At 45.3% G+C, this 27,641-nt stretch overlaps 1 protein-coding gene and 1 long non-coding RNA gene across 10 annotated transcripts in view; one reads left to right on the top strand and one right to left on the bottom strand.

Annotated features, from left to right (window-relative positions):
- LOC143368432 (uncharacterized) overlaps window positions 1-27,641 on the top strand; it is a 539,066-nt gene that overhangs the window by 206,710 nt on the left and 304,715 nt on the right. For all 9 annotated transcript variants that reach the window (XR_013085235.1, XM_076811154.1, XM_076811153.1 and 6 more), the window contains one exon: window positions 14,454-14,516. Coding sequence is in view for 8 of the 9 variants with exons in the window: in XM_076811154.1 (XP_076667269.1) it covers window positions 14,454-14,516 (63 nt within the window). In the remaining variant the exon portion in view is untranslated. The remainder of the gene's footprint in view (window positions 1-14,453; window positions 14,517-27,641) is intronic.
- Window positions 1-27,641, bottom strand: part of LOC143368460 (uncharacterized) — a 306,495-nt gene that overhangs the window by 142,119 nt on the left and 136,735 nt on the right. The window lies entirely within an intron of this gene.

The raw sequence follows: 27,641 nt of genomic DNA, 5'->3' as shown, positions 1-27,641 counted from the left end.
GGCTTTCTTTTTTTTTTTAAGGGTGCAGTTGTTGGCAAGCTATTTTCGTTGAATGATCGTTTTTACAGTTCAGGATGTACGTTTATTTCTTCTGAATCTCGATGCGAATGCAGTCGATCGTTGGTGGTGGTGTCTGCTCCGTTGGATGAGTCGTTATTCTCACCTTCTCATCTTGCAAGAAAGTTGGCCGCGAGGATTTCAGAGAAGCTGAGGTAACGCGGGCGAGAGAGCGAGAGGTAGATCCGCAATTTCGTTACGACGCGAGTTTCTTCCCAAACGGCACGTTGCGCGGTATCGTTCCCTTCCCCCGTGGCGGAACTTCCACTTTGACTCGAAATCCAGCCGCGAGTTATATACACGTATGAAAAATGACAGTCCAGGCGGAGGAGCAGCCACTTCCCTGCGACATCCTCGATATTCCGCGTATTCTCGAAGGACGTAGCTTCTTGCGAACGGTTGAATGGGCCGACACAAGGCGCACAGGTATTCGCTGGAAAGCGTATAAAGACGTCGCGAAAGCAAGTACGCCCGGATCCACCTGGGAAATTTAAGAGAACATTCTATCGTGCAGTTATCACGAGGATACGTGGCGGCCGTCCCGGCAACGTTACTGCTACTACTACTACTACTTCTTCTTGACCTCGTTCAAGTTTCGCGAAAGCCCGTGGAACCGCTCGACCGCTTCGTTTCCAGAATTTATGTGCGACGTTAAACGCGGCCGCGCGTTCCGATCGATGCGAGTCACGACAATTCTGCCGATTTTATTCCCCACTCTCGCGTGTTGCGCGTCGACGGAAGCTCGGTCTTCTCTCAAGATTCTAGCGCGGGATGATCACCTGCCTTCGTCGATCAAATTATTGCTGACGAATTATCAAATTATTGGCGTTTGTTGGATATAAAGGTTGGGGAGATCGGGGCAAAATCGGGACGTTAAGAATAAAATCACACAACTTTGACATTATTAAGTAAAAAAGAAATTGCAATTGGGATTAATGAATTAAAAAAAAATGAGTATGTACTATTATTAGTGTATTATTTAAAAAAGAGTTTACTCTAATGAATTCTTAACTCTTTATTAAATAATGTACTAATAACTTAAACTCTTTTTTAAATAATATACTAATAATAGTACATATTCATTTTTTTTTAATAGAAGGAAAAATACAAAAAGTAACGTTTTAAAATATGATCCGTTTATTAAACCAGGTACCATACTAGATACTGGCCCTAGCACCTATAACAACGAAACTCATTCTGTTCTTCAGTCCCCCAAATCAGTTGCAACAAGCTGTAAACTTGATTATATGGTTCTTGGACATAAATGCAAATGTCTTCACCGATTCCATCACCACTTTATCATTATCCTTCGGTATTTTGTTTAATTTTGTGGTTTTCTTTCTTTTTAGCTGTAGTCCCTTATTAGGATTTAGTTTTAATTTTCATAACTTCCTCTTGTTCGATTCTTTGTTATACACATTTTGTCCAAAACCGGGTACCTACCCGGTTTTACCTCAGCATACAATTTTGCAAATATTACTAATATTATCAACAATACCATGGCGAAGTAACAACAAACCTTTTAATTATTTTCACTTTAATATGCAACAATTAACATAATTCACAACAAAAAAGTATCTACCTCAACACTATCAAAAGTTTGAAGTTTCTTAATGGTCGAAAATTCGATCAGCGCCTTCAAAAACACACAAGACGATATAGCCTTAGTAAGCACGCTTGTAACACGATTATCTTTTGTTGATAAAATAATGCACATCGCGAGAATAGGTGAATTTCACTTACGCTAAAATCGCCCGCAACGCCCGTGGTTAACATCTCAAAATTTATGAAAATCTCCTGAAATATGGAAGAGAAATCTGAAAGAGCTATTATCAGAAAGTACAGGTTTTTAACTATAAATTACGACTCGAAAACAGGAACATATAATTTATGATATTCACTTTATTACAGAAACAGAAAATTCCTACGGTTGTGGGCTTAGACGATTTGGGCGTAAGTGGAATTCGCCCGATATGTCGCTGCAACGACGCGGGAAAATATAAGGCAGTTTAAAAAATAATAGCTCGTCCCGGTTTTACCCAGGTACCCGATTTTGCCCGCGTTTCTCCGAAATATTCACTCTACAATTTCATCACCGATTTCGATGAAATTGAGATATGTTGTAAAACTTCACATTTTGAATAACTTTTTCCTATACATCTCACCGCCGCTCCCAAATCCAGCTCCATACCTACACCGATATCTCGGAAACGATCAACGCAGGTGTACCTAATTCCGAATAAAAACCAAAATATTTTTAGTGATATCTCGCAAACTAAAGCCAAGCGGCGGTATTCAGAATAACGCTCCTAAGAACATATCTAAATTTCATCACAATCGGTTGTGAAACCCTACGTAAATAATTACCGAAATAAATTTAGCATAGTTGTAGTGGAAAGCAATGTGAAGCATTGAGTAAAAAGATATATAATCGCGAGATTAAAAATTCTTGTGAGCAAGCTTGAAGAATTGATATTAGGCATATGATTGCACGCAGCCGAGCAGCAGTGTCTAGAATTGAGAGGGAAAGTAGCGTGACCGAGAGAACACCTATTGCCGATCGGGAAAGCACGGTGGTTTTGTAGTAATTTCCTAACTTAAATCCCCATTAGCCGTCTACTGATAGCACACGTGTGTAAATCTGAAATTCTGTGTCAGTGCTCCGAGCGAGAGAAAAACCGTTTAAGCGATGAAAATGTACAAGGTACTTCGGTTGCCCTACATTCTGCGAATAGTGAATAATGGACGCGTCGTTTACCCGCAGCGTTACTGCATCCTCCGTTTTACTCAATTAACGGAGTCTCGTCGTTTTATTAATAGATTTATAGACACCCGAGGAGTGCGTAACACGCCAGTGAGTCCCACTAGCCGCGTGTTCTAGACTCCGTAAAAATATTGCTCTCGCAGAGTCGTTGGAATGTAAACGAACGTCTCCGAATTATAGGCCGAGCAGGTGTAGAACCGTTTCGTCGTTTCGACGAATGACGCGCCGGCTGCGTCACGAGGTTAGTCGTTGGAGCCTCGCACCTCCACTGGCACGTGAACGTTTACGATCCTCGGTCAGGCCAGTTGTACTTTCCATAAAAACGAAGCCCGCTTTTAACATCGCCCGCGAAATCTCAAAGAGCGACTCGCGCCGCAATGCATTTCAATTTCGCGGCGTAATTCCTTTTATCCCGCGAAACGTCGATGGGACCCGATTCCCAGGCGATCCTCAATTCGAAGTCGCGACGCGGGAGATACTTAGCTTGATTAATCAGCCGCATTATCGACGAGCGCGTATTCCGCGGGCGAATTAATGTATCGAACAGAGAAGTATTAATGCAGCATTTTTTCCCGCCATATCCTTTTCTTTTGTCCCGTTGTTACGATCGTCCACGTCCAGCGAATTAATTCAATCAGCTCGATTCACCGCGGGGGAGGGCATTGTTCATTCGATCAGCGGATGATTAATGACGGAATTTCGTAATAGAGCGGACGGGAGGCGGGAAATTTCGTTGTTTAATTGCACAGCTTTATTGTACAGCGCCGCGCCGCGGGAATCTCCGCGCCCTGCGGAACATTTATGCCCGGCAATTATCAGCAAAAATTCCGCAGCTTCGCGCCGGCGTTGTCGCCTAATGAAATTCAGCGCAGTGTGACGAGAGCGCGGGCCCTCTGACGCACGAGAGCAAACAAGAAATTACAAAAATCCACTGTGAGATATTTTAATTGTGGGGGTGCACCGGGCACTCGACAAGTTCGCGTACTTCACCGTGTATAATTTCTTATTCCCCTTTGTATTATTGCCTCCGCTTTGTACTCCACATTTGTTGAGTTTGAGGCATGTGACGCGGGCAAGCTGCGAGGCGGGCGTTGCAGAGCATACCTTTCGAAATTATACACACACACAGACGCAAAGGAGAAGTACAGGGGGTTTGAAAATGTCAAGTATATTCTAATTTGGAAGACACTGTAAAAGCACGTTATGTGCCTTGAATTATTCTTTAGTAGCTGCTCCACTTTGACGATTTCGTCGGTATTTACCCCACTTCTTAATATTCGCAGAAATGTATAGCTTCCTAGTCCGAGGAAAGAGCAACGCGCACCAGCGGAGCTAAATTTTCGCAACGCTGCAAGATAAACTCGCGCCCAGTGGTTTATCGCCTGATACGGGAACCGCGGCTTCCGGGGGCGCAGAAAAACCATGACACGTGAAGTAGACGCACGGCCGTATAACCGCAGAATTTGCCAAGAAGTCGGTGGTGCGTTAGGCGACAAATCAAGGCCAGCGTATTCTCCCCGTGGCAATTTGCGCTGGGCGATGCTCTTGCTCCGCTTAAAGGAATTATAAATCGCGTGGCTCGTTCACTGGCTGCTCGGCCAAGTGTATACGCCCGTGCACGTGCGCGCCTGTGTGTGTATATACATCTCGGGGAGTACTTCTGTGTATTTTCACAGGGCGTATCAACAAGTCCGTCGTCGGTACAATTAGATCTCTCAACGCGCGCACCGTGATTGTTGTTGCAGACGATGCAGCGTGCCCGAGCAGATTCGCGCATCGCCAGTTTCCTTCCCTCGGCAGTCTCAATGTTGCAGAACCTCGCCAAAGTACCATCATTACCTTCGGTATATCAGCAAAGTATTAGAGAGACGATCAGAGGAAGCAAAAATAGGATTGTCAAGGTTCGAAAACTCTTTCATCCCATCCAAAGTTCCACAATCTAGCAACCAGGTTCCTCAGCTTCAGTTTGTAGGCACTTGGCGTTTGGGAAACGGCATGTGGTGTGATTGTTAGATAGGTGGCGCCCCGGCGGTTTGGTATATGAGCAAAGAGGAGATATAATAAGAGGCTTCACTCCGGGGAGGAACCTGTGAAGTCCTTACTTGACCTTGGTATTTAAATTGGTTGTCTATTCGAGCGGGATATTCAAATCGACTAAATGTACCTTACCGCAATTTGCTGATTATTACCGAAGTTTACCGTAGTTTACCGATCATTGCCGAATGGGCATTTAAATTGGTTGTCTAGTGATTTCCCTAGTTTACGTCTGTCCTTGTCGAGTGACGCCTCTTATTATATCTCCTCTTTGATATGAGTTCGGAAGAGGCTAACCTCGGAGAGTCAATTCGGGTTGGGGGAATCGGCTGAGGCGCCGTTCAGCGCGCAACGGATCCGAAGATCGTGGGTTCGAATCCCCTCATCCATCGTCTGAGAGACTTTCTTTTTCCGTCTCCTACAGGTTCAAATTCATGCCACTCCCATTAACCCGCGCGACATCGAGTACAGATTATTCTCAGGTACTGTGGACACCGATTCAGGACTCTCTCGGTTTAACGTCCATCGTCAACACATGCTCGATCACGGCGAGCTATCCTGGTTTCCCGTGATTTGCGGCAAACTCTCGTAAAGCAGCCCTCCCAATTCGATATTGAATATTCGTCTCTGATCTTCCCGCCTGTCGTTCACGGGAAGCTTTACAGTAACCACCCACGCGCGACTCCGCGAAGCTCGTGGCACACGTGCACGCGCGTCGCAGAGGACGTGGCTGAAACGACTGCGTGATTACGTGGTGCTTAAAAGCCGCTCGGCCGTGTATGCGTCGGGTTACGTTATTAAGGAAACACCGCCGGCAAAATGCTCGTACAAAGGACCGACCTGCTGGGAAAGTGTGCTTGAAAGGACGAAGAGGAGAAAAACGAGAGGGCGCGCGAGCGGAGGCGTGCCAGGCTAAAGCAGCGATGATCGATGACTCTATACCACGCGCTATTAGCATGACAATACGCGCGTCTGCGTGCACTGTCGCGCTCGGGACTGCTTCCTCTCGCAGCTTCGTCCCTGCCTTTCGTCATTCATTGTTCACCGCCCGCGCGAACCGTGTTGGCCGCGCCTAATGCTCATCCCGATCGAGATCGTCGGCAGCAATGGTCGTGATTTTCGTAGGTAGTGTGGGCATGCATGGACATCTGCTAAAAACATATTCTACTGCAACAGTTGCCGTGACTTTCTAAGTTAGGGCGAGGCTTTTGCTTGGTAAGGATCCTGTTGCGCAAAGGGAATTGTGGATGTTCATTCTGGCTGTTGGATGACTATTGGATAATTGTTGGAGTATTCTCGAAATGTATCTTCCAGCGGAAGAAACTTGTGTAATGTTACAGCTCGACAAGTGGAAGACCTGTAACAAACCTCGAAGCAGCACCAAATTTAACGATTTTTTTTATGATACTATGAGGTTGAAAATTATTTGTATACTTCTTATGTTTAGGCCATGTATTAAGAGACAACTCTACTGTAACTGCCCGTTTTGCAGCGCCATCTTTGAGAATTTATTTAATACAAACGATAAGGTTATCCTATCCGGCGTTTTGCCTGTATATTAAGATATGTTTGAAGTAATATACAGATTTTTTTATCGCACATATGCATAGATATAATCGGTGGCGCAAGCTTCTTCAAAAAATATTTTTTCCGACGGGCGTCGGTGTGGGAACTGTTCTAGTCCTCCAAAATGAAAAACTAATTTTCTTTATTATGTGTGTCGCTATGGTTAAAATCACAGAGGCCCGCTAACAATAAAAATTTGCAGAGTGACAGCAGTTTGAAAAAATGTTCGATTTTTGCTGATAAATTTAGCTATTTTCGTTCTGTAGAATTAATTTTATACAATATAGAGACTCGTCCGTGGTTCCAACCATAGCGACAAACATAATAAAGAAAATAAATCTTAGTTTTTCCATTTTGAATGACTAGAACAGTTTCCACACCAACGCCCGTTAGAAAATAATTTTTTTGACGAAGTTTGTCCCACCGACTATATCTATGTATATTTGCAATGAATTAGATCAAAAAAATTCTGAGTATTACTTCAAACCTACCTTAATATGCAGGCAAAGCGCCAGCTAGTATAAACTTATAGTTTTTGTTAAATAAATTCCCGAAGATGGCGTTGAAAAACAGGCAGTTACACTAGAGTACCCCTTCAATGAATATATCGTATAAATATTGCACAGAAATATTAAAAAATGATCGAGTTATGTGTTGTCCTGCGAAGTTCCTTCGCGTGAGCGGTGTATCAAATTATGTCGCCCAATCTACTTGTACTAAAATTAGAAAAACCATGATTTTATTGTTTATAGATAAAATATCCAAATGTAGCATACGATTTTTTGTTGATGCGATAACCCTTAACGCCGGACGCGGCACCTAATACCAAACATCAGCTATATCTGTGATAATTTGAATCGCCACTGAGCTGTTATCCCGCGTAAACCGTAGAGGGGTTAGAAAAATAACCATTAGGTTTCAACACGTTCCAGTCGCGTGTGCACAGCGAAGGAGATTGATTTAATATTATTTCTTTCTCCTTACTTGAGAAAAACTTTAGCGTCCGGCACTAGAGGAACTCCCCCTATGTACCTGTGACGCAACTGTATATCTGGCTGACTAATGCATAACGCTTCTACTGTCCGCTGGCGCCTGTCTTGTTTCCAATACCACTGGCTGTCCGCGCACGCGGTCGTATCGTTTTTCAGATACTAAAGAGAACGTGAATTATACATAGATAAACGTGTGTATAGTTTTTCCATTGACTATGTACTCGGAACGTGCGAAATCAGTCGCTCTATTTGCGTAAGCGATCCTGGAATTATTTTCAGCAGTGTATTCTCTCTTCCACTATTGTGTAGAATAAGAATCACAGAAATGGGTCCGCGCAGTAGCTTCATACTTAACTGTGACCCGTTTCTTCTTTACCCCTCCAATCACAGAGGAAAATCGATTCGCACTACCGCGACGAGTTAATCAGTCTCTCGAAGTCCATTCCGATGAAAAGTTTTGAAATTCTTCGCCGATCCTAATCACGTCCGAAGTCGTTACTTCGGCCACATTGCTCCTCTTCGTTCTGCTCTCCTGCCGCTTCCCTCTCGCGCGTACTCTCTGACTCACCGTTCGTCCACAAACATTGAACGAACTCGTAAACAGGCGCGTTTATTATCGCCGATTATTCAGGCGGTGGATCCCGGAGTTCATATACGCCCCGGATGTATATTAGCCGTCGCGCGAATACTCTTCCCCCGTATTTTATCGTCTCGCCGATCGTGTAACGGATTACGCTCACCTTCGACCGTGAATCTCGTCCTCCGCCGCTACGTACTCCATTCCTCTTCGCCCAGCGACAGCTGGGAATTATTCAAGCCCGGATTTTCCGTCCTCCCGGGCGCACCGGCTTCTGGAAAAACTCTCGCACAGTGGTGCTACGTCTGGAGCGGGGCGTTCTGACGTTCGGATCCCTTCGAGGACTTTCCGCGGGCTTTTTCTAAGCTGGCCTGGTCGCGCGGCGCTGCATCCCCATGAATCATAAGTTTAAATTAAAGCCCGGCAAAACGCCCGTGACGAATGACGCGAGGCTGCTTAATTATGCGCTAAAAAGCGGCTCCGACGTTTGGCGGGGTGATGGGGGCTGGAAGAATAGAACGGAACGACGAAGAGGGAAGGCGAGAAACGGGGAGGTGGAACGCGAGGCAAGACCCTGGAAGACTTTTCATCTTGCTCTCGCGGTGTCTCTTGTTACCCGATGCCGCCGATGTCTGACAACCACGGGGCCATCTAATCTTCGCCGCTCCCTATTTTTAACACCCCCGGCGCGTGTCGAGGCGGGAAGAGAGAGCAGTGGGAGGAAGAGAGAGGGAGACACAGGGTGCGCTAGTGAATTATCGTCGAGACAGCGCGCGTTCACTTCCACTGACAATCGGTCGGCCATCAATCATCCCACGCACTTCCGTTTATAGAACGGCCGGCGGCTACCACTTTCTGTCGACCGACGTGACAAGTTTTTAATGCACAGGATTCTTCTCGTTACCCCAACGACGCAACAAACACGTGGAAAGCTTTCGGTGTTCGTCAGGGGTGCCCCGTTTTCGTTTCTGTTCGATCAGCTGATTTTATGTCGACAACGAACTTGGATGAGCGTTCCTTCGAAGGTAGTCGAGTAATGGCCAACTGTACACTGTACTTCCCTTTCGTTTGCAGGGATTCTGGCATAGATCCCTTGGCCGTTCGTCGAGTTAGGAATGTGGAGGGGTGTTTTAACTTTTTAGAACGACGGATTACCCTGGCAGCGTTCGACGAACAAGCTTCTCTATGAAGTAGAAGCGATTCGTACCACGTCATAAGTATTTCTCCTCGCCAGTGTTATCAGCCGCGTCACCGTGGCGCTGGAATTACATTTTGATTTTCCTTATCGATACCGTGCCCCGTCGTTGAGCAAGAATCTCCATTTTTACGACCGCGCTCTTTGATTCGCCCAGGCTTGGGAGAGATAAAGAGAATGAAAGACGAACTACAAGTGGATGGGATCCGGAGAAATGTAGCAGAGAAGGCGATGGGGTAGGGAAAGGACGTAACGGTGGGCTGAAACTCGAAAGGGCGAAAAGACGCTAAGCCGTCCCCGACGTTCCTCCTATAAATTGAAGAACTCCGACCTTTCGGGGCACACGCGGGAGGAACTTCTCACGGAATTATTTAAATCATCCCCGAAGTCCCCTTAATATTGAAGTATCACTGTAGCAGATGACAAACGACTGGGGAGAGACATTGTAACTGGCTGAAAGGACTGCCACCCGAGGTCGTTGAACGCGTTTCTCCTTAAACGACCCAGCTTCGCGATACTTTCTTGCGCACTGATTACAGGCACAGATAATTCTAACCAGAACACAGCTGTTCTCTAGTCTTCTTTCGCTAACAGATGCGCGAAAGTCACTGATTGCCTGCGTTATCGACTTCGTTTGTTTCCCTTCGTATTCTCACCTTCGTGATTACGAGCGAGGCACGGTGTTCCTTTCGCCGATCTATAATTATCGTTCACGCGGGGCAGATGGATAGTCGAGAAAGTTAGAGATGTACACCGGTAATGATGCTTGCGTAACCATCGGCTCTACGTGCTTCTGTCGAGTCCAGATCACCTTTTCACGTTCGATCCGCAACGCTGCGCTCGTCGTTGTGCATCCTTTCATTTGGTGATTGATCTGTCAGCAGGATAAATCTCATTATAGTACCGAATCCTTGCAACAGTTTAACCCTTCATCCTCCTTCTTAAAGTTGCTCAATTGTTACTTTGGAGCACTGCACTCCCTCGCGTTAAATATTAATTCCAAGAAATATGAGACTGCAAGATTTATATTTATCTAAACCTCAGCTCGTGGGATTTTGTACCACGGTAGTTTACTCTGCGACGATGTCGAGGAACGGTGTAATGCGAGCATACGTGCGTCTGAAGTAATTGTACTTCCATCGTGTCCCTAATCCAGCGACGGGAATGTAACCGCGATATCGCTCGAGATTACGGGTACTCGGCCGGGGAACGCTCGGCGATTCTGTAAGTAAATAGGTCGCAGTGGAGATCGATAATTGGGTCTCGTAAATTCCTGACTCGCCGCGAGACGGTTTTCACGAGCGACGGTAGCTTCGCCGACGAAAAGTGGTCGATCTTATGCTGCATCGTAAATTACTCCGACTGGGTCATAATTCCGTTTACGATGTCCCCCCGTTTCAGTTTGACTCCACTCGCCGGTGGCATTCTATAACTTTGTACGCCCGTCTCCCCGAGACGGCACCTTTAAATCTTTCGACCGTTTCACTGCGTCGGGTGTCACCTCCGCTAAGTCAAAAAGCGCCTTCGGTCCTGGATGTGTCATAACACCGGCCAACGGTGATGGGTGCATTTAAAACCGGAGCGATAGTAATTGCACCACAATAGAAGGGACTAGGGGATCCTGGCGAGTTTTATGCCGCAACTTGGACTTGGGAATGTTTCCTCGCGCGTAAAATTGAGTAGATACTCCGCGCCGCCGCTCCTCGATAATGCGTACCATCTTCCGCATTATCCGATTTCATGTCACTTTTTATGCAACACTAAAATCTCCTACATCTATCGTAGTCCTAAGAGTACTAGGAAGACTCTCGTTTCGAGCTTAATTGCCCCCATAAAATCGTGGACATGAATTCGTGACCACGGGGTGCAAGGCAATTAAGGGGGTACGTGGGTGTTTCGAGGTAAAAAAAAATCGAAATTTTGTCTCGATTGTTTACGATAAAAATCGGAAAAATTTCGAGAGGTACAGCGTAAAAAGTAACGGGCTTTTCTCAAAACTATGTTTCTAAAGACGGTGAACATCGTAACTCGAGAACGGATCGATATTTTTTGTTGAAATTTTAACTGAACCTACAGAACACTCTTCTCCACAATGTGGAACTCGCTCACTAAGATCGCATAACTTTGGCAACATTTAAGACAACATTTATCACAAAATTACTTCAGTAAAGTCCTTCAAAGTCGATATTCCTTCTAAAACTCCACGAATTTTTATTAAAATTTTTCGACCGAGTTCCACATTGTAGATCTTGAGTTAGAGGATACTTACTTTGACGTCTTGTATATTAATTAATTCTTAATATTTTGTAAACACTCTTATCTGAAAATACGTCTTATGTCCCTAAGAAGGAATTGTTAAAAGAGCAAGTGGTTTAAGTCATTACTGGCTTTACAATCTATCCCAGACGCAATCGTTGATTTCAGCTGTCTAATACCCATGTACCCCTTAATATAAATAAGCCAACACGAGGAGCTACTGGTTTCTCTCAAAACTTGTCTCAAAATTGATCTCCACTACGGTGTTCTGGGTTATAATTTTTCCCCATCGTTTTAATATATTTTTCACGATTAGGGGATGGAGTCTTCAAGCGCAGTGACGCGACGTATTCTGCTACATGAAAATCACGTAAGAAAGAAGAGTACGCATTGATCATTGATCGAGCCTGCTTTGGGAATGCGCGTGCCGCGCGTGGTTTCAAGCAGAACCCCCTGGCGAGCCACACTTGACGATGCACCCGGAGTGCAAAATGCAGTTTGTCGAGGGACCGTTACTGGCGAGCCAGCGGGCGAGGCAAATGGCGCCATTAACGTGCTGGCCGGAGCACTTCCGGGGGCGAACTTCCGTCTCGCAAACAAAATAGAACCCAGTTCCGTTTCTTTCAAGGTTCCCGATTCCTGCCAACTTTCGCCCCCTCCCGCGAGACACGTCTTTGAATCATTTAGCCCCGGCTAACATCCCCGCGTGCACTTAATTTTTCTGTACCGCCCGTCTCGGGCCATCTATCTTCCCTAATGTTCCTCAGCCCGCGGCCGCGCAGTAAGAAGCCCAGGGCTCGCAGAGGGTGAGAGCCAATAAATTACCGTACTGGAAATAAAGTGAGACTCGGAGTTCCACCGACTGGTATAATGGCTGATAGTTCGATCGACTTCGTTGGATTTCCATTGGAACCTCTACGCTTCTGCAGCGTCTTGCGCCAGCGCGCACTTACACGGTCTTCCAATCAAAATAAATTGATAATCGTTAAAGTCCGCCGATCGCGAGTCAGCTGCTGCTCCGGGAATATGTAAAATCGAAGCTACCGCTGCGGCAACACCGGTTCGTCGGGATCGTCGCCGTTTAACGTCCCTAGCCGATATCAGCGCTCCGTGGAATCGTCCGGGCCGACGTGGCGAGGATTAAAAACGAGCCAGCGTTCGTTTAAACCCCCGTTTTACGAGCGCGTCGTGACTACACCCCGTCGACCATCGGATCCGACGTCTCCCTCCATCGTCCCGAACTGCATCGCTCTTTCATCCGTTACCTTTGACTAACCTTGCCCCGGCGCGGGAACGGAGGCAGGCTAAACGGGTGGAAAAATGGTGTGGACCGGCGAACGAGGACACGGCGGGTTCGCGCCGAGTTTGACACGTAAATTTATTCGAGCATAACCGATCTGGCAGACGTTCAAGACGGACGCTCCAGCCTCCGCCACCTCCGCGGAAGTCCAGCGCTGTTTTACGATCAAAGTTCAGAACGACATTTGCACCGGGCAGGGGGGAGGCTCTTTCGCCTCGGTTCCGTGGCCGACGACGTCGTCGCCTTTGTGCTATTTCTTCTTCGCGGTGCTTCCCGTCCCGACGCCCTCGCCGCGCGGCACGCTTCGATGCTTCCGCGGAGCGAGCACCGGCGGTCGTTTCCGTCGAACATCGAGCAGAACTGAATTTCCATGTCGATAATCCTGACCGGTATTCACCGTGACCTCGCAACTCCCCGCCGGACCGAAAGAGCACACCGTTTCTCCCCCGGACGAGTTACGAGTTTAGGGTGGGATCGATCCGTTTGATCAGCTTCGTCGAGGTGGACGATCGTTCGTTGCTTCGGAAATCTGTAGTCGTGTGGACGGTTTTATTAGCCCTCCCTTGTTACCGCTGGGCTACGTGCCCTGTAGTCGCGAAAGGGATGGCTTTTTCCTCTTCTAGTAGCTTTAGGCTGTGGTAGACGGACGGCGAACGTGATAACGTGATTCTGTGCTTGGAGTCTATGGCTGGAGTCTGTGGAACAGTGAGTTATTAGATTTATAATTTACTGCTCGAAGTGGGTGGAGTAAGTTTGGATAATCCTCGAGGATGACTTGAATATGCAGTGACTGAATTCGAATGTACAAGAGAATTTGACTCGTGTAGAACAGGGGGTTGTTTATTGTAGGTAGAATTCAGACAGTTCTGATAGAACTCGCTGAAAGGAACAGAAAAGGCTTGGTAAACCTAAGCTCGGAAATTTAGCGTTTCCGAGATATCAAGTAAGGTCTACGTGTAAGTAGTATGAGTATGTAATAGTCAGACTATCGTGTCAGACTGCAAACGGACGACGAAGATGTGTATATATGTACATACTGTACTTCGTACTGTATGCTGATAATGCAAAAGTATATTTATGGATATATATGGTCTCTGCTTTTGCAGGCAGAGTATCGTAAACGAAGAAATTGTTATATGCTATCAACTAATTGCCATTGCAAAAATGAGTATAACATTTTTCCTGAGCACAAGATTTTCATATATTTGGTATAATATCTAATCTGTACGGCTATCAGTGAAGTTTCGTGTTATTCTAGTAATGCAGAGGCATCTAATTAATATCCTAATTTAACGAGGCGAACTCGAGAGTCGAATACGAAATATTTGCGAGTATAAAGGGTCAGCGTTAAGTCCACTTGCGTTACCTTCCATTTACTTTCGTTCTGCGCTTTCGTGGCGTAAAAACTTGTTCTGCTTCCTTGTTCTGTTTTCTTTCCACGCGTATCGTGTTTGGTAAGCTGAAACTGTGAAACTTAGTGTGTTCGGCGTCTGGCATATGTATTCGATCAGCAGTTACACATTATTCTTTTGTTCGTTTTCTTTTGTCACAAACATTTCGATGCACTGTTGAGAAAACAGATTGCTAATCGATGATTGGTTAGCCTTGGCTAGTTGGCCGGAAAACTGAGTTACCTTGCCCCTTTTCGTCACCTCCGTAATTTATACTGTGATTCTCATGTTAACCGATAATTTTTTTCTTTTTTGTTGTAGAGTGACAGCGGGCTAGTGGGCACAGATCCTGGTCGAGTTACCAGCATGACAGCCATCAACTCGGTATGTAATTGGCTTCCTTCAATAAACACTGATGCGCTAGACGCTTGTCCTGTCTTCAGTTACCAAACTTAAGAATTAAGGGAATTGGAAGACAATGAGAAGGAAATCAGGAAATTTCCTTGTCCATTCTGTATTTGCAACCAGCAAAATATCGAAGTCCTCGAGGACATAAAGATTTCTGTATTTTATTTGGTACCATGTTCCTATTTCAATAGTGTCAGTTTGTGCTCAGCATTTCCCGCAATTAATACTTCACCAAAGAATGATACTCACTTCCGTTTCGACGCGAGCGTTCTAACGAAACTCGATGACAATCAAATATTGATTCGCAATGCTCCTCCACACTTGCGACGTCACCGCGAAAAAGGGTGCTGATAATACGCCCATCCCCTTCGAACTCTGTTCCATCAAATATGTAACTAATCTCCTCGTAAAGGGCGCATACGGTTTGCCTCTATCAATAATTCCGCAGGCAATGTCAGCAACGTGACTGAGTGGGTTTTGGGAAAAGTCACATTTGTCACGTCATTGAAAAGGTACACCCTCCCCTACTATCAATTAGACTCTCGGTATCCATCTATTGCAGTAATTGCAATTACCAGCAACTTTCCCCGATTACAATATTAATTTTCTAATCTATTTTCCCGAACTTGTATTTACTACTTCATCCACACTTTCCCTAATACCACGTTACGTGCCTATAGGCTCTTGTAATTGCTCGTGTCGAAGCACACACCACATCCAAAGCGTACTTCCAAATCCTCCACTGAACACGCTGCTCCAGTCATTCCACCCTCCGACATTCTTGTAATTCGCGAATGATGACGTCTTAGGAGCGACGAACTCTCTCCCAGCTACCCCGTTCGCTGCGCGTCGGGGTTGCGATAAATCAGGCTGTCTTTTCTCTAATCCAAAGGCGCCCGTTCACGCGATTCCGAGAGTTGCCCCGCCGTGTCGCTGCACCTGACGCGGCCTGCACGCCTACATTGTGCCCCGACCCGTGGAAATTCCACGCTCGCTGGATGGAGACAGGCCCCTCGCGATATGGAAATGAGCAGGTTGCATCGGGGAACGTGGGTGGTGCTCCTCGTGGGAACCGTCTATAAAGCGACACAACGTACTTGACGGTTTACACGGGCCGCTGCGCGCTGCCGCGACTTTTTCCACCGAAAGATGTCGGAGCGCGTGTCCATTGAGAGGAAAGGGGCGCTGGCGGTTCGATGGAATTCCATTGGACCTTTCAACGATTCGTTTCTCCACCCTCCCGTCCTCCGCCGATTCTTCCTGTTCGTTTGTCGCGTTTCACGGAATTCGGTGCACCAGCACTTTTCCACGAGTTTGTCCAATCACGTTGCAGCTCCTTTGTCTGGAGAAAACGTACAGCCCCTGGTCCGATCCTCCGACCCAACCCAACGGATTGGTTTTATTTGTTGGGGAGGCCTTCGTTAAGGATTTTCAGACAGATCCATCGTCTCGCGTCGGACAATGTCCGATCATTTGGCTCGTGTTACGGTGTGGGGGTAAAGATTGGCGCCTAATCGCGACACTAGCGTTTCAAGAGACTCGTGAGTGTATAGCGAAGCACACGAGCTGTCGAAATCCCGTTTCGATGTGTGAAACGTTCTTAGCAGCACCGTCGGGCAAGCACTCGCACTTTGGGTGCCATATTTTAGGCGACGGCTTGTACGCGAGCTGTAAGTTTGGGCGCATTGTCAGCGTACGTTGTTTTAAGATCGCAGTGTTGTTGTAGACTTCGTCAAACAGTCCACAGAATTGTTTGCTGATCTTTCAATGCGTGAAACAATAGTTTATATTATAGCACGGCGAGCATGTTCCGTGCTTGTTGCATTGAAAGCTGAATTTTAAATGGGAAACGAATATCTTTTAGAAGGTTGTCTTAAACGGGGAAACCAGGAAGATGGTTTGGAAGAACCATATTTTCTTAATGCTTGGAGTCTCGATAATGTGCCCTTAAAGTATTAAAGTAAATTTCTAAAAAATAACAGAGTTATAGATGGTTTGGCGCGGATAGTAAAACGCTCGAAATTAGCCGTTCGCAGGTAATCGGAGCTCCTTCTAAAACTCTAAACACGTTTTTCTCGAAATTCCATTTTTCAAACTGGACGCACGGATAACTGAGTGTGAGTTAATTTTCATCCGATTTTCTTCAAATTTGTAATGCCGGCTACAAATAAGATTTTCTTCAGTTAGGCTTATCGAATTTTTGACTGGGTAATTAGTTTCTCCGTAACGTAGAAAAAAATGTCAACTTGCTTACTGATTTTCGACACTTTCATTTCAAATCTCCGCTATTTTGCAACAAATTGTTTTTTTTTTAAAATCTGTACGTATAACTGAAGGTATTGCCTTAGATTCCAAGAAAATATTATAAATATTATTATATGATATCTTGGGAAAAATTGTGTTCAAGGTATGTTCTTTTCAATACCAATAAATATATTCTATAAACTCTTTTAATTTACCAAAACCGGAGCCTCGAAGTTAGCCTTTTTCCGACCAGCACCCTGGGTTCCCCGCTTAAAGCCGCAGATTTCGGTTCGCAACTCAACGCTTGAAGTTTCGAAGAATGCTAATTCTAGTCAACACTCTATTTCGAAATAATATATTAACAATACCGAAGCTTCTCCCTCCAATGTTGCCCCTCGAGCGAAGGAGTCGCGCCAATTCGTAACCGATGCCTCTTTTAATGAAATTGTAGCCGAAAGACGGCACTAAAGAGCGCCGGGGAGGAAACCAAGTTTAAATAAAGACCGCGCATGTGGGTCAGCCGGCGTGGCGTGGCGTGCGTTGTGCGTGTGCGTTACGCAAGCCGATTCTACTGCGTGCATCACTTGCACCGAGCTTTGTTCCGATGCATTTACGTCGCACACATGCCGTACCGACGGACCCACTGCTAATAGGCTCGAAAAGGTCGTGGAAATTTATTCCTCGCGTTCGTTCCACCGAGTAATGCCAAATACACAGATGCTCCACCGCATCGAGACTTTCTAACAGTCCGTTCTTTCGTTTCCATAGTTAAGAATAATTCGATAATTAGGACCAATTACTATATCGAATTACTCCACAGTTCATACTCCAGGGTTTCTTCACTGCTGAGCAACGCGAGCCGCTCCACTTTGAGCCAGATGCACGCACACGCGCGCGGGCTCAGCCACTCAAAACAGCATTTATTTGCAGCACTTTTAAGCGTATAGATAGCCAGCTATCCGTAGACAAAGGGGCGTACATAATTAAGAGCAATTTACGACGGGTGACACGGCTGGCTCGGAATAATTTACGAGACCATTATATTCGATTTTTCTTGGAAGCGTCGTATTGGCGCGGTGTCCCGCTCGTTTTGCTCGCTTTTACAAGCTGACAACGCTGCTGGGCTCGTTCCGCAATAGGCTTTTGCTCGGCGGGCTCGTAAACCCGCCCTATCTCCTGGGCGCAGGGGCGGAGCGGAGGGAAAACGGAAGGGAAAAGGCTACGGCTCGTAGCGTGTCACGTAACGGCGAGGCTCGTCATCTTTGAAAACTGTAACGTGACGAACCTCGTGACTCGGAAAACGTGCGGGTAAATATTTAGCTGGACGGCGCAGGGAGCACGTGGCGTCCTCGGTCAATTTCTTGGTCTCCTGGCTCCCACGTCGTTTCGGTGCACTTCCCTCCGCCGTTCACCCCGACGTGGCACGACCCGCCGTGAGAGAATGCTCACGGTGAAACGGGTCGCGAGATGGTCGTCATTTTGCTTCGCGACGTAAACGAGACACCGCTCCAAACAATACAGGGAATTGTCGCTGGAACGACTCCGTAAGATTTTTAAAAGTTCAAGTCAGCGGTGACGGAGACTATTTCGAGTTCAAAGGTGCCTGAATTATTTTATACATCGAGACCACCCAGCCTGCGTATTTCATCCTTTCATAGATAGCGATAGATCGTGGAAGCTCTATAAATCGGCGGAGTCCTTCCAGCCAGAACGGTCCACGGTGTCCCTGGAGATGGACCCAGGTGGTGCGATCCTACTGAAGTTAAAATCCTACTGTTCGTCCCTCTTATTCCTGCCGTTCATTTCCATCGCCGCGTCCTCTCCGGCTTCTCTCCGTCCCCCTATATTATCTCGCACGTCGAACCCACGGGAAGCAGAGGGGCACGCGAAATGAACTGCACCCGGCGTCTTGAAAGAGAGAAGAGAAGTCGGCCGATTCTTCTGGAACTGCGCGGCCAGATTTATTTCCCCGATGGAGCGGAAGCAGCTGGTTAATGCCGTCGACTCTGTTATACGGCGCGGTCTGAGTCGGACGACGGGGCAGAATGGAATTAGACTCCGTAAGCACCGTCGAATACAGGGAACGCGGCGTTTAATCGCGACGCTCCGGGACATTCAATTCCGCGTCGCGGAGTGGCAATTAATCCCTTCGCGCGATTATTTTTCCACTGTATCACGTCCCTGCAATCCACTATTGTTACACGGCTCTCCGTCTCCGAAAATGGCCCCGCTCTCTGCGGTACGATTGTCACCGCGGTCTTCATAAATAACGCCGGCGTTATTTATGACACTGCACTCTGCGTTCTGCGAGGGTGATACTCAGGGCGCATTGTTGGCCATTTTCGCGAGTAGAAAATCGATTTGCATTCAGGTAGGAGTATAATAGCGCGGAGAAGAATCCACACCGATAGGATCCACGTAGGGCGCCGCCGCGTAGACGCGTGCTGCTAAAAGGATTATAAATAAAGAAGATTCACGGTGGCTGAGTGATTAATAGGCATCGTTCCAGTGGCAGGTGTAGCTTACCACTGACGAGTGCCAGCAGTTCCAAAATACTGGAACCCACGAGTTTCATCGGTGATCATCTTCAACAAGCAATTAATTATTCCGCACACGTGTCGCGTCCTTAATGGATGTTCCAGCGTCGCTTACAACTTCCCGCCTTCGTTCTAGATTACACAGAGAATTTATTTTAAATCTGTGTCGAACAGACCACGTGACATGACGAATGCCACAAGTCCAGTGTTAAGTAGTTTCAAAACACGCATAAAAATCCTTCAGCGCTCGTTTCGTCCAGCATTCCTCGCGACTGAACGCTGTACCCTTGTGCCTTAACAGTGTTTCGACTTCTGCGGGGAGTCTCGAGAGCTCGGTGGCTCGATATAAAGCACAGAAACCTAGGGATGGCTCAATTGTTCGACTCGTTTGACTCGCGCCGCTCTCGCTCTCATCAGCTCGTTTGCAGAACTTCGTTCCGCGTCCCAGAACGTCCGCTTACTCGGAACGGCGTTCACAAGGGCAGGCTTTCGCTGGCCTGTCAACAGCTGCGCGCTGTTAACACCTCGGAACGATTGAGGAGAATATAGATACGGTTGTATTTAAAAGCGGACCGTTTCCCATCATGCCGCCATGGTCCGGGGGAAAGTGTCCGACGCGTAACGCAAAGCAGCGGGCGAAGACCGCGGATATTTTTTCTCGCTCCACTCGCCGGGATCCCCGCTCGAGGGGGCTGGTTTTTTTACGATGATGCGTTTTAATGGGCCCGCGTGTAACGTTAACGAGGAAAACATCGCCTTAATTACAGCCTCGATTATATTTCAATTTCACCGTCCCTGGGTTAAACGAGTCGGCGTTCGTGTTTGCTTTCCGTGTCACGGAGGCATTTCGAAAGTCACGCAACCCCGAAATTCAATTTGCCGCGATATACTTCGCCGTGATTAAATTAATCTCGTTGTTGCGTGATTTTTCCTCTGGCTTACGTTAGTTCTCGCCCACAGCCGCGTGGATTATCCTACCCTCGTCGAGTAGAATAAAATGCTTATCGAGAAGTTCCCTAATCGGGGGAGTGTTGGTTCAAACGTGGCGCTCTTGATATTGTTGCTGCTACTGCGGGATATAGGAACTCTGCAAGGATAAGCATGTCGGCAGATGCACTGATTCGTTAGAATCTAATACAGTCCGCGTCAAAATTAAAGGAACACTCCTTGAAGTGGCATCATGTTTTCTAAAAAATGGTAAATATGCAATTTGCGAGATCATCTTAAAACGGATTTAATACGATTAAAAATAATCTCATTAAATTGGCAGCTAAAGGTTCTGAAAGGAAACTTTCTTAGCTTTCCAAAACACTCATGAAAATTTCTGTACGATCATAAGTTCGCAAGTTACAAGCGTTCAAAGTGAAAAGTACCTTTTTTGCTTTGATCGCGAATAACTCGGCCAATTAAAATCATACAACAAAACTAAGCAAAGGAAATTGAAGAGAAATGTTTGCTCTATAAGAGCTCCTCATTGGATTTACCGGAAAAAAATTGTTTGGCTCATGCATACGTTCAAACTAGGCAAAAATTTCTGAAACTTCGTTTACTGTGCTTCATCTTAATAAAACAGTCTCATAATGAATGAAAAAAATTTGGGTCATTCATTCAAAAAGTAGAAACTTCAAGCGTTAAAATAAGGTTCTTAAATATTTTCTGCGGCCATTTTTCGCAGAGATACAGCCATTTGAAAATGGCCAAAATTTTCGGGAAATTATAGTGTTCCTTTAATTTTGAAGCGGAGTGTACATGGGTGAACGATTTATTGTCTGTTGACAGTTTGTTCAGTAGCAGGGCGGAGGAAAATTTGAAATAATTTGAGACAAAATACTGAAAGCTGAAAAATTTCAATATGCAAAAACTGTTTGAAAATACTATTTCATTTAATGCTTAAATAATATATCGTTTGAAAATAATATTTCATTTAATTCTTAAATCAAATACTATTTGAAAATACTATTTCATGAAATACTTAAATTAAGAGGAAATACTATTTGCTATTTACACTCGGATTCGAATATAGGAAATAGGGGATCAAAAATGAGAGATACAAACTTCAAAACCCTCTTAAGATTACATATATTTGAGTAAATAGTTCTTGCAAGTATTTCTGAACGCAGACATTTATGTATGTTTACATAAATTTTTTGCTTTGTCTGTCAGTCAGTCATTATTTGAAATACTATTTTCTTATATTTCAATGAAATACTCATTTCACAATAGTATTTGTATGACTTAATGCAACTACTATTTCGAAGAAAAGTTTATTTGTCAAAACCTGCATCACTCGAAGAAATAAACATATTTATTTGTATTTATCTATTTCAAAAATCAATTTTTCTCAGCCCTGCTCAGTAGTACAGGTAAATCTATGAATCGTAGCGTATTACAGTAGCTACAGCTTATTAGCAACATTGATTTCTATAATTGATTGGTGACCTCACGTCGACAGGCCATTTATCCTCATGTTTTTGTACACTAAATGTTCTCAAATTCTTTGATCTCTTCAAATCAGGGTCTGTAAACTTGTCCACGTTCCTCTTTCAAGACCTCCATGTCGTCACAAAACTTCTCGGTGGCCTGGTGTCTTCATGGACGACTGAAATAGAGCTACACTCAACGATATTACGTTTAAAGGGGTGTTGAAACGCCGCCCGTATCTCGCCCTTTCGCTGACGATACCGCATAGAGTCAGGGCTGGAATCGGAAAAGCAGGCTTCCGTCGGCGAAGCTGCGTCGCACGTGCCGACGCGACGTCGCCTCTAACAATAAATCACGGATTCACTTTCCCGTGCCGTCTAATGGCAACAATTGTCCGAAATAACGCGATTACGCGGTCGGAGGCGATGATTTATTATTAGTCGATGCGTCAGGGCATTCCATTAGGAGCGTTAGTCAGCGCGCGGAGCGCTTCCCCTTCCGCCTGAAACCGGCGACTGCACAAACAATTAAGAGTTGAAGCGCGATCGACGGTTAATAATCGTGAACGAAAAGCTTCGGAGGCGAGCAGACGGTGAAAGATGCGGACGCTCGTCGAATTCCCCATGGTCCACGTCGCCCGCGTATTTTCGTCCCCGTCTCCGCGACGCGCCGAACACACTATAATCATCGTTCGAGACTCCGCAGTAATGCTTCTTACACATAAATATTGGCACTGTACTGTGTCTGAACTTGCTTCCAGTCGTCTTCACGCAATATCTTCGCCCGGCTTATATTTTTAATCTCCATGGGGAACGAAAGATAAATGTCTGACATGAAACGAACGCCCGCCATCAGCCTGCTTCATCCTTTCCATTATACTTTAATCTCGTATTAATATAAAGTCCGTCTGATTCCTCCATTTAAGAACTGGAGCTGAAAATGTAACCGCTCAGAAAGTTTCGCCCGTCACCGAACCCGACGAGCTCATTCTCCATTTTTCTTGCGAGGAGACTCGTTGCGGGATCATCTGGAACACGTCCGTCCCGCGAAGATGTCATCCGAGCTCATCGCATCCCCGCCAGGGGAAGTAATATCGCGTCGCTCCCAGCGCGCAACCGGCGGCTCGCGAGGCGGCTCGATGTTTTCTCGGCAAATAACATTATTCGGGCGCACGGTGCCTCTCGATGGGTTTCGCGATATCACGGGCTGCATTATGTATCGCCGCGTAACGCAACTTCGAACGACACATTAATGGAGAAACTTGTGTTTGTCTGGCGGATGATGAAACGACTCCGCGAGAGGGACCCATCGCGTAACTTTCCACCCCGCGAGGGACCCGTGGGATCATCCTCGTGTTCCGACTTGTTATTAAGTTCCACGGGAGACGTGAACTTCCCCCTTTCAATGATCCCGTCGATTTTTATGATGCTGGCCCTTTTCTCTCGTCCAACTCATCGCGGTCATGCAAAAAGCTCGTTGCGCGATATCCCTCCCCCCCTGAGGAAACTGGAACACGCGTCGCAACGACCCTAATTTCCCCCTTTCGTGTCGTGCTTTCCACGTTTTTCCCGCGGCGCGATGTGGGTCGATTCCTCCTACCTGGACCCGGAAGATGAATCGACGCACGCGAACGACGTGGCTCCAGCGGGAAGTCGGGCGCTCCGCGAAATCACTTTGCCAGTTTGAATTGTTTCGCTACGAGAGTCTGGAACTTGCGTAAAGGGATCGTTTGTCGAACTGGATGAATGTGTACGTTTGGACGTTCTCAGCGCTACCATTTGTGGCAGGGGAAATTTGATTCGCTCTCGGTGAGGATAGACGAATAGTAGGTATGCCCGGAAGGAGATCAAGAGCGATTGGTGGGTGGGTTCGTGGTGGAAGAAGTTTTGTTTGTTAATGGAATACTTAGGGTTGCTTTAATTGAACAGAAAGTTGCCCATAATTTGGCTTACGACTCCCCTCGTTTAAGAGCGAATATATCGTCCAGGGGCCAGTGCATGTTTGTCTAATAAATGCCCGTGGAAGTCAAGTAGCGGAGCGGTAACCCTGCCAGCCGAGGGGGAAAACGTCTCCTTAAACAAGAGAGGTAGATTTCTCCCCGATGTATAGCGAAGTAGACGAGGTCGTCCATCCGGAAAATAACCTTCGCCAAAACAACCATCCCTCCGCTCCCAATTCACATTCCAGCTCCTTTTTACCGCGTAACGTCGTTCTTGTTCATCCCGGCCTCTCGACGTTCCTCCCTCGACTCCATTCCAGGTGGTCACCGATCAGCCCTTTTTCCAAACAGCCTCTTCCCATGCGGCTACGACGCCCTTTATCGCGCCGATGGAGCTTCCTCTTCCTTGTCGATCCACTTCCGACCCGTGGCTGGTATCGCGTCTTCCCTGCTTTAAGACGTTTTCGGACGCTCTAATATCACCGAGGCTAATAACAGTATCGTTTCGTGAAACCTCGCCGCGAATTTTTGTACCGTCTTCGGCCACTGGGCGTGCGTCCTCTTGCGCAGCTAATTCTAATTCAGCTCCTCCGTCCAGGATCGTGCTGAAGATGAAGATTAGAGTCTGCAGTGTCTTGCTTTGGTAGGTCAAGGAGAGATGAGAATCTGTGTTATTGTATCTGCATGATTTAATCTTGGGCGGAGTCGAGTTGAATGGATAAATATATTTTGAAAGCAAATTCAATACAATTCATTAGGCGAATATAAAATTTATTTGAAGAATAAAATTCAGTTTTATTTCCTTTTTACAAAGCTGTTGAATTACTTCAGTCGTAGTTAGAAGTTAATCTCCTTTTTCATTTTCCTTTGGGGGTGTCAGGCCTCCTCACAGTGGTCGGAATAGGTCTCAAAAATGAATTTCTCCTATCGAAATCTACTGAATGTATACTACTTGTCCAACAGTCCTAAAACTGAAAATATTAATACAATTTAATAAAAATTGTAATTGGGACGAACACTTAAAGTTGGACATTTTACACACAGAATTTTTCACCAGAAAGAACTGCTTCCTTCTTAGAGATGCCCTGACGACCCCGTTTAATATTTTCTCTCCGTTTTTTTTTCTAGAATGAAGAGCATTATTTTGCGTTAAGAACTAACATCGTTAACTACAAATTACTGTTCATATTGTATTAAAAAAAGTAATGCTCAATGAAATAAAAAAAGTTTTCAAAGTTCCAAGTTCTAACCAATTGGAATATTTTCAGTATACCTTCCTCTACATAATCATGCAAAAATCATTTCCCCCTTCAGCCCACTCTTCAAATTATTAATATTTAAAATTGTCAGCGTTACGTCATTTTACGTATATACGTTTATATCCGTCGTATTATTATTGTATTACAAAGGGTTTTTACAAATTTTTATGTATATATTGGGCTCTAGTCCGTCGAATAATTTAATAAGAAATGAATAATAATGTTTAACTAAACTGTAGATTTCACCACAATTTCTAATAGTACTATTTGACTTCTCCTTATAACTCGGAAACGAATAGTTTCCCCAATATGCGATTTAAATCATTTAAAGAGCATTAAATAAGGTACCAAATAAACAGAATTAATTTTTTTATCACAAATAGTTAAAAAAATTGAAAAATAAGTAAATAAATGTAAAAAATATTAAATTATACATCATTAGAAAGGGATAATTTCTTCTATTTTTTTTAAAGAAAATTTCATTCCCATATCTTTTATAGTTTAAAAGTTAAACACGAATGTCCCCTATTAGCCCTATTCCGACCAGTGTGCCCCTTGGCCTCCTCTCTGGGTGCGCCACTGTTGCTTGTATATCTTATTTAAAACGCGCAGTAGTATTTCTTGTATTTTTCAAGAGAGAGTGGATAGATCTGTTCTGCATACTCCGTGCCACCATTCTCGCTGATAGAGAAAGGTACGATTCAAATCCGCGACATTTCTTTCTGAAATCCTAGCACGCGAAACAGAGTGTGGCAATAACGATGGGAGAAATGATGGTGCAATCCATCGCCAGCTTTCCCGCGGGTGTCCTTTATCCTACGGCTCGGTCAGGGGACATTTCTATGCATCATTTACGAGTATGCCATCTATGTTGCCTACTGCAGTCCAATCGGAAGCGACTAATGGCTTTTTTATTCGACTAGAAAAATCCTTTTATATGAAACGCGATACCAACGGGAGAACGTTTCAACACGCTCCGCTCTACGATCCTACTTTCCTGGTACACACTTTTTCTTCCTCCTTTATCCAGCCCCTCCATCGACACTCATTTTTTCCATCTTCTACGCCCCATTTGTTTCTTCGCCAGGGAATAATCTTCGCCGGTAAAACCCTCCTCCCTTCGTAACGATTCTTTTCTCCGCTGTGCCCCCGTTCGTGGCGTATTAGCAGGGGATCTGACCAACTGGAAGCTTGACGCTCGATAAGTGTGAATAGACCGAAGGAATTTTCGTGGATCGCGTTCTCCTCGAGTTCCCTAACAGTGTAGGCATTTCATCAAACGAAACTGACTCCCATTTAACCGACGAGTTACTAAGACACCCATACACGTTCACCATCTACTCCGACATTGCATTTCTATTTCTGTTTCGTCGCATTTCATTTGCAGACCGTTCGATGGCGAAGGAAGATCGATGTGAAACAAAAATTTTCCCACTTTCCGTTGTGCCCGGTTTCCACGCTCGTTTTCAATCCATGGAATTACCAGTCTCGAAATTGTTCGAAGGTCAGGATCAGCTGTAGCGAGCGCGAGCAGATCGCGGGAAGACAGGCACCCGAAATGCTGTTAAAAACTCGAGCGCACATAGCGGCGCGCGGATCGATGCATTGTTACCGCGCGCTGGAATTTCGGAGGAGCAAATAAAACGGAATCGCCCACTCGACCGACTTCCAACGAAACATCGAGGCCTTCGAAAAGGAAATGGTTCGAGGTGTATTTACATGATCGAAGCGCGCGCCGAACCGCAATTCGGTATCTCAATGGAATCGGTAACTGCGTCGCTCTTGCGCGTGCTCTTCGATCCTGCATTGCAAACAGATCGTGATTTACGATTCGCCGATGGGAATAAAGTAGAATGATGACTACATCGCGCTCATCCCTGAAAATTCAGTAGTTACAACATTAAATTCCTGTTCGAAAGCCAGCAATTCAAATCGATCGAATTCGAACACTCAAAAGCACACATGAGTGTATCAAATAACGTAATTTGTAATAATTAAAAAAATTGAAAAACCCGACTGCTTAAAAAAACATTAAAAAAATTAATTTTTAATTTAATTTTTTTATTAATTTAATTTTTTTAATGTTTTTTTTATTAATTTAATTTTTTTAATGTTTTTTTTATTAATTTAATTTTTTTAATGTTTTTTTTATTAATTTAATTTTTTTAATGTTTTTTAAGCAGTCGGGTTTTTTAATTTTTTAAATTTTTATTTAATTTTTTTTTAATGTTTCTTTATTTTTTTTATATCCTATAACATTCGGAACGCCAAGACAATTCTAAAGACACCTCATTTGTCCAAATCGGTGTATCCGTACAGACTCTAGAGCGTAACATGGACATACATACATACATAACCTAATAAACACAATACCCTCCTTTGCGTGCCGCAGTCGGGTAAAAAGAATCTTAATCGAAAAGGACCGTTAATTAAAGGCTCGTTTTCCTCTCGAGCCCTAACATCAGAATATGTAACGTGGAAAGTTTCCAAAGAATTCTTTCCTCGATTGCCCCCGTTCATTCTCGTGGCTCGAAGACGCAGCAAGGCCGCATCGACGCCGAAGTTCCGCGCCCGTTCGTCAAAGGCCCCGCAGCAACTGCGATACGCGTCCCCGGTGTGCGCCGATTAATCTCCGAAACTGCATATCGCTGGTATAAAAGCGACGCTCGCGGGGACGATCAGCCCTCCCGTTAGAAGCGCA

The sequence above is a fragment of the Andrena cerasifolii genome, chromosome 4 (genome assembly GCF_050908995.1).
Source record: "Andrena cerasifolii isolate SP2316 chromosome 4, iyAndCera1_principal, whole genome shotgun sequence".
NCBI classification, from domain to species: Eukaryota; Metazoa; Arthropoda; class Insecta; order Hymenoptera; family Andrenidae; genus Andrena; species Andrena cerasifolii.
This window is presented reverse-complemented; position numbering and strand designations above follow the sequence as displayed.